General features: G+C 37.2%; 1 protein-coding gene across 1 annotated transcript in view; it reads right to left on the bottom strand.

Moving 5' to 3' along the window:
* The window catches only part of LOC116490632 (titin-like), a 244,166-nt gene that overhangs the window by 55,368 nt on the left and 176,424 nt on the right, over window positions 1-12,374 (bottom strand). Inside the window, 20 exon segments of the mRNA XM_032190013.1 lie at window positions 67-366; window positions 574-858; window positions 972-1,292; window positions 1,400-4,366; window positions 4,482-4,775; window positions 4,922-5,221; window positions 5,461-5,742; window positions 5,825-6,133; window positions 6,254-6,556; window positions 6,648-6,947; window positions 7,401-7,682; window positions 7,802-8,104; window positions 8,194-8,496; window positions 8,587-8,868; window positions 8,968-9,118; window positions 10,000-10,148; window positions 10,245-10,559; window positions 11,237-11,536; window positions 11,645-11,941; window positions 12,033-12,350. Of these exon segments, the coding sequence (XP_032045904.1) occupies window positions 67-366; window positions 574-858; window positions 972-1,292; window positions 1,400-4,366; window positions 4,482-4,775; window positions 4,922-5,221; window positions 5,461-5,742; window positions 5,825-6,133; window positions 6,254-6,556; window positions 6,648-6,947; window positions 7,401-7,682; window positions 7,802-8,104; window positions 8,194-8,496; window positions 8,587-8,868; window positions 8,968-9,118; window positions 10,000-10,148; window positions 10,245-10,559; window positions 11,237-11,536; window positions 11,645-11,941; window positions 12,033-12,350 (8,361 nt within the window).

Raw genomic sequence — 12,374 nt, 5'->3', positions numbered from 1 at the left:
TTTCATAAACGCAAAATCTTACTTAAATTTGAGAAAATGATAAAATGTGCATAAAGGCATACTTACATAGGGGATCTGTTGCTAAGACTGGTTTTGGTATGTCACTTGGAACACCTGACCCGTATTCATTTACTGCTGTTACTCTAAAGAAATATTCATTTCCAGGTACAAGATTAGCAATTTGGAAACTAGTTTTCTTTAGTTCTGCAGTGACTGTTCCCCAGGTCTTCCTGTCAGCTTCACGTTTCTGCAGGATGTAATGAGTCACTGGGCTACCACCATCATTCTCTGGAGGTGCCCATGAAAGATGGCATGACATCTTGGTGACATCTGAAGCCTTGAAGTCTGATACAGGTCCAGGAGTATCTATAAAGGAATTTCAATTTATGTTAGTCTTTTCTTCTTTAATAAATTAAAATTAAAGGGAGTTAATAGGCTCTTAGACAGGGGGAGGTAGCATTAGTTGATACATTTGTACTCTAAAATTATAGCATTAGGGGGAATAAAGATTTTTGTGTAGAACATACAATATAATTAAAACAATGTCTACACGTAGTTCTCTCAGATACTCACCCAGAACTCTGACGTTCACAAACACAGCCTTTTCCCCAGCTGCATTAACAAGTGTCAATGAATATTTGCCTGAGTCATCACGTGTTGAATTAGGGATGACACAGAAGGCCATAGTGTCAACTAGATCAACTTGTCCTTTTCTGATAACGTTATCAACACCCATTCTCCGCCAGGTGACTTTTGGTGCTGGGCGACCCCTAATAATAGCAAAGAGTCTAATAGGGCAACCTGCCCTGACTGTGACCAACTTTCTCATGCTTGCATCCAATTCAATTTCAGGAGGTTCTGAAAGACAATTTCACAGAAATAAAATGCAAAGTTCAGTACATGAAATAAAGGAAAAACAGAGCAAATAAAGTTTATGTGCAAGTACTCATGAAGAAGATGGGAAAAATCACCAAGTATTTCTTTGGGAGACACAGCTTCTTTCAGCTCAGCTGGCCGGCCAAGGCCAACCTGGTTTTGGGCAGAAACTCTGAACTCATATAATTGGTTCTCATCCAGGCTAGTGGCTGTGAATTCTGTATGAATAACTTGGGCAGCAACATTGCACCGTTTCCATCCTGCTTCAGGATCAGCACCTTCCACTTTTGGTCTAATTTCCACAACATATCCAATAATTGGAGCACCACCATCATACACTGGTTTTCCCCAGCCAAGGGTTATGGAACTCTTTGTGCTATCAACCACCCTCAGGTTTGTGGGAGGACCAGGTGGTTCTGAAAGACAATAGAAGTTACAGATAAGAATATAGTTATGCAATTTAACAATCTGTTAACATTAAAATCAATCAAACAAACAACAGTAGTATACAGTAGTACGATACCTATTGGGTCTTTTGCTACTACTGGTCTTGATGGTAAGCTCGGTTCTCCAAGTCCAACCTCATTTTCAGCGCTGACGCGGAACTGATATTCATGACCAGGGATGAGATTAGTAACCTTCTTTCGCCTCTCAGGGATTGCAGTTTTAGTAACGGGAACCCATCTTAATGATCGTTTCTCTTTCTTCTCTAAGATGTATCCTGTAATTGACTTGCCACCATCATATTCTGGTGGATTCCAAACTACAGTCATCTCTTCTTTATTAACTCTTGTGACCTCTGGAGGGTCAGGGCGTCCAGGTCTATCGTATTTAGTTTTTGCAATAATTGGCTGTGTTTCTGTTGGTGGACCAGTGCCCATCTTATTCTCTGCACGAACTCTGAATATGTATTCATTACCTTCAATGAGACGTGTCACATTTGCATAGTTTGTTAGGACAGAGGAAGAGTATGTAGACCAAACCATACGCTTGCTTTCACATTTTTCTAGGATGTAGTTTTGTATTTCACAACCGCCATCATCCTCTGGAGGTTCCCAGGTAACAGTACATCTATCACTCGAAATGTCAGTGACTTTCAAATTTCTTACAGGACCTGGTTTATCCAAAACAATAACAGTAGCATATGCCACAAAACTACCAGCTGTGTTAGACGCAGTAATCACATACTTCCCACCATCACTGCGCCTGGATTTTGTGAGAACAAACTTAGATGTGTCAGAAGTTGTTTCAATACTGATTCTTGGAGATCTGGTAAGATCTGTAGCATCTTTGTCTTTTGTCCATACAACTTCAGGCTGTGGTTTTCCTCTGACTCCAGCCTCAATTCTAATTGGATCACCTGCTTTCACAGTTAACACCCCACTTAACTTCAAGTCTAACACTGGTTTCTGCAGATCTTCCTTCACAGTGACTTCTTCGGTTTTTACCCAGTCACTTTCACCTGCCTCATTCTTGGTTTGAACTCTGAATTGGTAGATCTTATTTTCAACACATTTATCTACCATGTAGTGTGTTTCCTTAATGCTGCCTTTGTGAACCCTTTCCCATTCATCTGAATCTTTCAGTTTTCTCTCCACATGATAACTTAAGTTAGGGCTTCCACCATCATAATCAGGCCTTCTCCATTTCAGATATACAAACGTCTTTCCTTTCTCTGCAATGTGAAGATTTTCTGGCTCTCCAGGCTTGTCAATAGGATTTATGGCAAGGATAGGAGTTTTGGTCTCAATGCAAGGACCTGGACCTATTTTGTTTTCTGCACAAACTCTGAAGAAATATTCACGGTTCTCTATAAGATTTGCCTTCACTAACCGTTTAGTGATATCAGAAGACACAATTGACCATCCCCTCTGGTTTGGTTGACGGTACTCTACTATATAATTTGTAATTTCTGAGCCACCATTATCCACTGGACTTTCCCAAGCAATCATGCAAGAATCTTTTGTGACATAGCTTATTTTCAGGTTCTGACATGGTCCAGGTCTGTCAAGTACATTAACAATGGCAAAAGCTTGAGCATGGCCACAGCTGTTCTTAGCTGCTATTATATATTTGCCATGATCAGATCTTTTGGCTTCTTTCACTTGCAGTTCAACATTAGGTAGATCATGGGCTATTTCAACACGCTTTTCTTGCACCAGTACTTTTCCATCCTTAGACCATGTTATTTCAGGATCTGGCCTGCCTTTTACTTTACCAGTAATACGGATTGTTTGACCTACTCGGACAGTAATTAAGTCTCGACAGGTCACATCTAGGTTTATTTCTGGAGGAGAAAGAATATCCTTTGCAAGTACAGTTTCTGCCAGTTCTCGTGGTTCTCCCTCTCCCACAATATTGACAGCTTTTATTCGGAATTTATATTCATTTCCTTCTATTAACCCAGGTACTCTAAAGGCACATTGTCGAATGAGTTCATCTTTGTTAATCCTATTCCACTGTGTAGTTCCAGTTTTCTGACATTCCACAATATATCCCAGAATTGGGCTGCCACCATCTTTGAGGGGCTTTGTCCATACAAGATCAGCTGTTTCTTTGGTTTTGTCTTTTAATTTTGGGTTAATGGGTGGTCCAGGAGGAGTGATAGGACGTGATGCTTTTATTGGATCAGAGCTTGGGGATGGTTTACTTAAGCCCACCATGTTTTCTGCAAAAACTCTGAATTCATACGTGTTGCCTTCGAAGAGACCAGTGACTCTGTATTTCATATCAAGTATTGGAGTCTTATTGACACGCACCCATTTACCAGATGCTTCCCGACGTTCGAGTACGTAACCAGTTATTGGAGTTCCACCATCAGACTTTGGTAGGGTCCAAGACACTGTTGCAGCATTTTCTGTAATATCATAAACCATAGGTTTACCAGGTGGGGATGGTGGATCAAACATATGTTTAGCAACTGTTGGTTCTGAATCAAGAGGTGCACCTATGCCTATCTTATTTTCTGCCCGAACACGGAAAATATATTCACAGCCTTTCTGTAGTCGTGGAATCTTAATTTTTGTGTGACTTGTTCCAGAGCTAACCACTCCCCAAGTTTCTTTCTTTGATTGACGCTTCTCAACAATATAGTTTATTATAGGGCTTCCACCGTCATCTTTAGGAGGACGCCAAGAAATAACCATATGTTCTGGTGTTACTTCAAGAATATTAATAGGACCCGTTGGTGGGCCAGGGACATCCAAAACTGTAAGATGTAGAGCAACAGTTTTGCTGCCAGCTGAATTAGATACTGTGAGTAGATATTCTCCTGTGTCTTTTCTTATACAGTCTTTGATGGTAAGCACAGTTGAATAATTATCGGTCTCAATCTTATGTCTGCCTTCTGTTTTAATTTCAATGTCATCAGTAACCCATTTTGCAGTTGGAACTGGAACACCTCTCATAATTGCAGGAAGTCTCACTGTGGTACCAGCTTTAACAACAAGACCTTCAATTAACTTCACATCTAGTTCCACAGATGGCGGTACTGAAATTAGAAAAACAAACAAACAAACAAACACAGAAATTACGTTATGCTTTTCAGAGAGAATACTTAAAGGAGAGAAAGAATTGGTGAAACAACATGAAAAACTAAAAATTACCTAGTTTTTCTTGACATTCTATTGGTATAGTTGTATCTGGAAGGCTAAGACCAATAATATTCTGAGCCTTCACACGGAATTTGTATATTTTTCCTTTTTGTAAGCCTGTAACAACACAGTCTAGCATGGGGACTGTCTGGAACTTTGTCCACTCATCTGCACCATCTTCCTGATATTCCACCAAATATCCAGTTATCTCAGCACCACCATCACGATCTGGTCGATTCCAAACAAGGGAAACTTCAGTCTTGTCAACATCTACATGATGTAGATTCTTTGGTGGCCCTGGAGGATCTTTTAAAATACAAAAACCAAACAAGTTACTAGATGGCCAATATATAGTAACAGCATACCATGTTCATATTAGTACCAACAAAATCATTTCAAAAATTACCAAGAGCAATATGAACAAACGAATAATACAGCTGAATAACACTTACGCAGTGGATCTATAGCTTTAATTGGCTTGAGCGTTTCCACGTATGGTCCTCTACCAAACTGATTCTCAGCAGCAACTCGGAAGAGATATTGAGTGCCTTCCATCAGATATTTAGCCATGTGACTACGTTTCTTGGAGGATGATGAGATGGGTACCCACTGTGCAGAAGCTACATCTTTCCTTTCCACCACATAGTTAGTAATGACAGAACCACCATCATCTTCTGGTTCCTTCCAAGTGAGGTAGCAAGAATCACTTCTAACTTCACTGATTTGAAGATTTCTAGGTGGACCAGGCTTATCTAATATTGCCAAAAACAAATGTTACCTATTTGATAATCAAAGCATTAAAAAAATAGACAACAAACAACTAGTAAACCTCAAGAGAAAAAGTATTTCCTATAAGCTTCAGTTTTTCTCCCTACTGAGTATTTTGTAATTCCTTATATCTTAATTTACTGATATTTTCCTGACATTCCTTTCTTAATCTCTAAGTAAAGAATAAAAAGAGGCAGTACAAAAGGAACATCAAAAAGATTACCTAAGACAACAACTTTTACTGAAACGGTCTTTGAGCCAGCTGGATTCTCAACTGTCAGGGAGTAAATTCCACCATCTTCATGGACAGTGTTACGAATTTCAAGTTTACTGCCAACTCCTGTAATCTCAATATCAGCTTTTGGTGAGACCTCATGATCTTCTTTCTTCCAAGAAACTTTTGGGAATGGAACACCTTTAATAACAGCACTAAGTCTCAGGGTATCTCCAGCTTTTACATGCTGTTCTCGGGCCATATTAGCATCCAGTATCAGCTCGGGAGGTTCTGGAATCAAAATTATATTTTTTTATAAAACGAGAAAAAAAAAATTCTTAAGTAAACTTATGTGAGATTTTATTATACTCACCAAGTCTGTCCTTTACTTCTACTGGATCAGGAACATAGGCTGGTTCAGATTCACCTGCTGCATTGACTGCCTTGACCCTGAATTTATAGGTCAAACCTTCGGTAAGTCCCGTGACTTTATATTTTGTTTCAGGACAAGAATCTGCTGTAAGATTGGCCTTTTTCCATTCTTCATCTCCAACTTTCTGATATTCAACAAGATAGCCAATTATCTTGCCATTACCATCATGGCGTGGTGGTTGCCAAGATAAATCAACTGTATTCTTAGTTTTATCTACTGCTTCTGGATTAACAGGTGGACTTGGTTTTACTGTTAAAAAATGAAAAAAAAAAAAAAAAAAGAAGGAAAAAAGAAAACCATTAATACAGATTTCTAACTAAAATCAAGATGTATTAAAAATTCAATGAGAAATAAGATTTAATACTTTACCAATTGGATCTCTAGCGAAAATTGGCTTTGATGGTGGACTAGGATCACCAATGCCAATTTCATTTTCTGCTGAAACACGGAATTCATATTCACAGCCTTCAAGGAGGTCAGGTACTTTGAACTGAGTACTGGGGAAAATTGGGTCTTTGGTAACTCTGACCCATCTAGTTGCCATTGTTTCCTTCTTTTCTACAATATAGTTTGTTATTGGCTTGCCTCCATCATATGGTTTGTTCCAAACCACCACTGCAGAGTCTTTTGTAACATCCTTAATGATTGGTTGCTCAGGTGCATCTGGAACATCTAGAAATAAACAACCAAACAAGAATTCATGAGCACAACAAACAGGTTAAAGATTAAAGTATCAAAATAAGATAGCAAATGAGTGACATACTGAAACGGTCTTTGGCTTTCATCTCATCAGAGATGAGAGGATCACTTATGCCATATAGATTTTCAGCATAAATTCGAATTTGATATTCTCTTCCTTCAAGCAGCTTAGGAATTTTGCATGTTGTCTTAACCATGGCAGATGTAACTGGCATCCACAGATCCCTGTGTGCATCCTTCTTCTCAACAATGTAATTTGTAATTTCACTACCTCCATCATCTAGTGGAGGTTTCCAGGAAACTATCATATGATCTTTATGAACTTCATCAAATATAACTGGGCCCACTGGAGGTGATGGTCGATCTGTTTAAGAAAAAAAATAAATAAATCATACCTATGCTTTTATAAGGACTTCAAATAATGATGTAGATTAAAATAGTGTCAATATAGTAAATATAAAATGAAAACAGAAACCTGGGATCATATTCTTAATAAGAAGTCAAATCCTCAAGACTACTTTTCTTTAAAACTTGTTTGACTCACTGGACCTTATTCCTCAATGCGTATAAAGGTATTTGATGACTATCATTTTCTACTGACATTCTTTAAGTGCATGTAAAAATATGAACTTATTCATATTGAATAAACTAAGTCAGAGTTAACTATGAACTCAAAATCAGTAAATAGTATTTCAGTAAAATAAGGTTGCAATACATCAAAATATTGTAATAAAGGATGCATTAACATTTTACAAATTCAATGAATTCTAATCACTATAAAACATCAAAGACAATACTATTGATCAGGAAAACCTACCAACAACATTAACTTGACAAAACCCTTTTCTTGATCCTGTGCTGTTCTCTACAGTAACACAATATTTGCCTGAGTCCTCACGGACAGATTTTAGTATCCCCAAGCAAAGAGTTGTAGGAGTTGTCTTGATCTTTGTACGGTCATCTTCGTTCACAACAGTATCATCCTTTAGCCAAGTAACTTTTGGTGTAGGCTTTCCTGAGTAACGTCCAGTCAGGCTGAATGCTTCACCAACCCGAACAATAAGCTTGTCTCTAAAGTCAAGGTCAAGTGATGGGGGAGCTGAAAAATGAAATTAAAAAAACACAATTTCCACAATTGTCAACAATATTAATAAGAACAAAATAAGAAATCATTAAGCATGATAACTGTTTTCAAAAAAAATATGGAAATATACATACCGATTTCATCTTTGCATGTGATTGGTTTTGTGCAAAATGATGGCTTGCCTTGCCCCACAATATTGCAAGCACTCACACGATATTCATAGGTGTCACCCTCTTTTAAGCCTTCTATAGTATATTTCCTATCAAGCATTTTCTCTTTTGTAACTTTGTGGAATTTCTCTTTTCCAATGAGACGACTCTCTAAAACATACATGGTGATATCTGATCCTCCATTATATTTTGGAGGGTTCCAAGTTAATGTAACAGAGTTCTTGGTAACTGCTTTTACCTCCAGGTCTTCTGGACGGTCAGGAACAGCTGTGAACAAATATAAAGATACGTTAAATACATTTTTTTCTGCAGATTTGTCTCATATGACAATAATCTATACTGTCAAATGTACTTACTTATTGGATCTCTAATGACAATCTCTTTTGTTGTCTCCGTGAATGGACCCATGCCAATTATATTCTCAGCTGCAATTCGGAAAAAGTAGGCTTTCCCTTCAGTCAGCCCCTGAACAGTAGCATTCTGTCTTGTAACTGTATAGCTTACAGGAGTCCAAGCTCTATGGTCAGATTCACGTTTTTCAATTATATAGTTGGTAATAGGAGAACCACCGTCATCTTCTGGAGTAAACCATGTCAATTTACAAGAATCATTGGTTAGGTTCTCAGTAAGGAATGGCATGCCAACAGGGCCTGGCACATCTGAAAGCAAAGAAGAAATGAAGTATTTAAGTATACATACTGAATGTTATGAAATTTAACTTGTTCACAAGAAGTGGAATTGCTCTTTACCTAGCACATCAACAATAATGGTCTTCTTCCGCTCACCACCTGCATTTTTAGCCAGAAGAGTGTATACACCCTGATGGCTCCTTTTGCAATTCTTGATGACTAAAGAAGAACTAATAGCTGTTTCTTCAATTTTAGCTTCTTCAGGTAAAGCTTGGTCATCTCTGCTCCAAGTCACTGTTGGGGCTGGTTTTCCTGAGACATAAGCTATAATCCGAATTACACCTCCAGCATGAACAACAATTCTGTCCCTGACACTTGCATCCAAATTAATATCAGGAGCCACTGCGGGAGGCAAGAAAAAATATCAGTGTTTTTTATTCTCATTTTGAGAAAATGTAACTAAAAATGTAAATGTAAATGATAAAAATGTAAATGTAATACCAATTCTGTCCTTCATTTCAATAACGTCTGTAACTTCTCCAGGCTCTCCGATGCCAGCAGCATTCACTGCCCTAACTCTAAATTTGTAAAAACATCCTTCTTTTAATCCTGCCACAACAAACTTGGTTCCTCTAACTTCTTTATCTTTTACCTGGAAGAAATATTATAAAATCAGCCATCATCAAAGTATCATCAAATTCTTTGTGATGTTTGAAACAGATGAGATTTTTTTTTTCATTTATAAGCACAAGACAGTATTAAGCATACAGTGATGTAGCTCATATGTAAGTCTTCAGAAACTGCAAAGAAATACAGGACATACAAACTATTGTTCTGAAAACTGACACTTTTGGTACTTTTAACAAACAAGAAGGTTACGGAAATTACAATAGTCTGTAGTCTCAGAAGAATTATTTGTCAAATAATTTTATCTAAGTGACTATGGTGGAAAAAGGGAATTATTTGTTCTTTTATAAACCCCAATATGAAGCCTGTTTTCAAGGACACAGTGTAGAAAATTTAGGTATTACTTTAAATGCAGCACTGTCTATGGAGATACAAAAAAATGGCCATTACTTAAGTTGTCAGAAATGCATTGCTCAAAGAAGTACGAAAATGTATGGACATAGTAGTTATAAATAACTGGGCACAGATTAAGCCAGTGATAACTTGTTTTTTTCTTCTTCTTTTTTTTTTTTTTTTTTTGTATTGTTTTGTTTTTGGTTTGTTTTTATCAAGGATTACATACCTTTGTCAAATATTTAAACACGGAATTTAAAAACAAATCACAGATTACCTACCTATTTTGTCACATCTTTAAATACAGAATTAAAATCTAAGTTTAGGAAACTACAATGGCACTTATTTGGTCTTATATTTTAAACATATGAAAATAATTATGGTGCAAAAATATGAAGTTTTAGAAAATAACTTGCATAATGAAAATTTGTGAAAATTTATTTTATGGAGGGATTTCATTTGATAAACACACTGAGAGAGGAAATTCAGATTCTGTAATATTTTTCCACCTACCCTTTCCCATTCTTCCTTTCCTTCCTCTTTAAACTCAACAACGTAGCCAGTGATCCTAGAGCCACCATCCTTTAATGGTGGTGTCCATTCCAAGTCTACAGAAGATTTTGTCCAGTCAGTAACTTTTGGGATAGGAGGGCCAGGTGGGGCTGAAAGATATCATTACACAGTTAGAGCATAACAATATACTATATGTTCTCATTTTATTATTTTCAAATTCAAAAATAGGAACCTAAAAACTTTACCAATTGGATCTCTAGCAATTGCTGGATCAGATGGCATGCTTGGTGGACCAACACCAGCTGCGTTAATAGCTGATACACGGAATTGATATTCAGAGCCTTCAATGAGACCCGTAACTTTGTATGAAACACCCAGTGTCATAGGCTTGATTGGATCACGGTTAACCCTTGTCCATCTCTTTCCAGTAGTCTCTTTGCGCTCCAACCAGTAACCAGTAATAGGTGAGCCACCATCATGTTCTGGTTCTTCCCAGTTTACAGTCATGGAGTCACGTGTTATACTGCTAACTGTTGGCTTCTCACATGGTCCAGGAACAGCTGGGGGAAAAAAAAAGTATACATAGCTTAGAAAAAAATACTACAGGAGAATGAAGACATCTGAGGTACAAAACAATTGTGCAGTCACATGGTAGTAATTGCATTAAGTAGTTACTCATCTGCACAAGATGCCTTCCTTTATTCATCTTCCCATCCCTTTTCATGTATGTACACTTCTGTGAAAAAGTATCTTTCTTTCTAATAACAATAGTGAAGAATGAGTTTTCCTTGTCTTCCTTGACCAGTACCTTGTTTCAATGTCTGGCCTAATCTTGAATGTTTTAAAAATTGATTTCTCTTGTCAGTCTAACATTCCTTTTACATCAGAGCTACTTAGTTTCTCTTTCAATATTCAAGGAGGAAATTTTTCAATCTATAAGATCAATAATATCTCAAATACAACAGAATCTGACCTAAATCTTTAAGATAAAACCTTATTTGTATGTTTACACCTTAAAAAAAATGGAAATCATTTTAATTTATAGAAAGAGGAAAAAAAGTGTTTTTCCAATATTACACATGCTTTTAAGAACCAAATACTAATGATAAACCTCTTTAATCTTCTCTAGAAAATTTATTTAAGTGAAGAGAGAGAAGTAGTAGTAGTAGTATTTTGCAGATGCTGCACACAGACCAGTGTATGAAGACAACTGACATAATTTGAAATTCCTACTTACTGAAAAGGTTTCTTGCTGTTTCTGGTTCACTATCCAAAGGTTCTCCAATACCATATTTATTTTGTGCCATAATGCGGAACACGTATTCATGGCCTTCCATCAACTTGGGAATAGTGAATAAGCATTCCTTAGGCTCATTGGTAACCGGTACCCATGTCCTCCTATTTGCTTCTTTTTTCTCAATAACATAATTTGTAATCTTAGAACCACCGTCATCTAATGGTGGAAGCCAAGATATTGTCATTTTGTCAGCCAAAATGGATTCAAATTTAATAGGTCCCACTGGAGGTCCAGGACGACCTAAAAGATGAATTTTTATAAAGAAGAATTAATGTCAAATGTGATTCAAATAAAGCATCACATGAATGTTATCAATTTGTGTAACATATAAGAGTTCTTGATATCTACCTAGAACATTTAGTCTCATCTCTTTTGAAGCAGTTCCTAGATTATTTACAGCTGTTATAGTATATAAGCCTGTATCACTTCTGCGAGATTGTTGAATCAATAAAGTGCAAGAATCTTCACCAACAATCTTGTTGACATGTTGGTCATACAGCACCGGTGTTTTGTCATCTGGCTTCTTTGTAGAAGCTTTTAGCCATGTTAATGTGGGGAAGGGTACACCCTTTATCTTAGCCACAATGTTAACATCTGTTCCTTCTTCAACCTCCATAAATTCTTTGAGTTCAATAGATGGTGGGCCTATGATAAAATGTTGGAAAAAATTAACATACAAAAATGCTTCACAACTGTAGAGTGGAATCAGTATTTACTGGTATTAGCTACTACTTACATGTCTGGTCTTTGACAATGAGAGGGCCAACAGTGGCTGACGGCCTACTAGGACCTGCTATATTTACAGCCTTGACTCTGAATTCATATTCTCCACCTTCTACAAGATCCTCAACAGTAAACTTTGTTTCCTCTACATCACGTCTGTTGCATTGTTTCCAAGTCTCTTTTACTTCTCCAGTACGATCCCAGCGCAGACATTCAACATTATAATGAGTAACAGGAGCTCCACCATCATTCTTTGGTGGCTTCCATGTCAAGCTCACTGTGTTCTTGGTTACAAGGCCAATCTTTAATTTAATAGGTGGATCAGGAGGATCTTCACAAAGGAAACAGAAATGTG

This window comes from Aythya fuligula, chromosome 6, assembly GCF_009819795.1.
Source record: "Aythya fuligula isolate bAytFul2 chromosome 6, bAytFul2.pri, whole genome shotgun sequence".
NCBI lineage: Eukaryota > Metazoa > Chordata > Aves > Anseriformes > Anatidae > Aythya > Aythya fuligula.
This window is presented reverse-complemented; position numbering and strand designations above follow the sequence as displayed.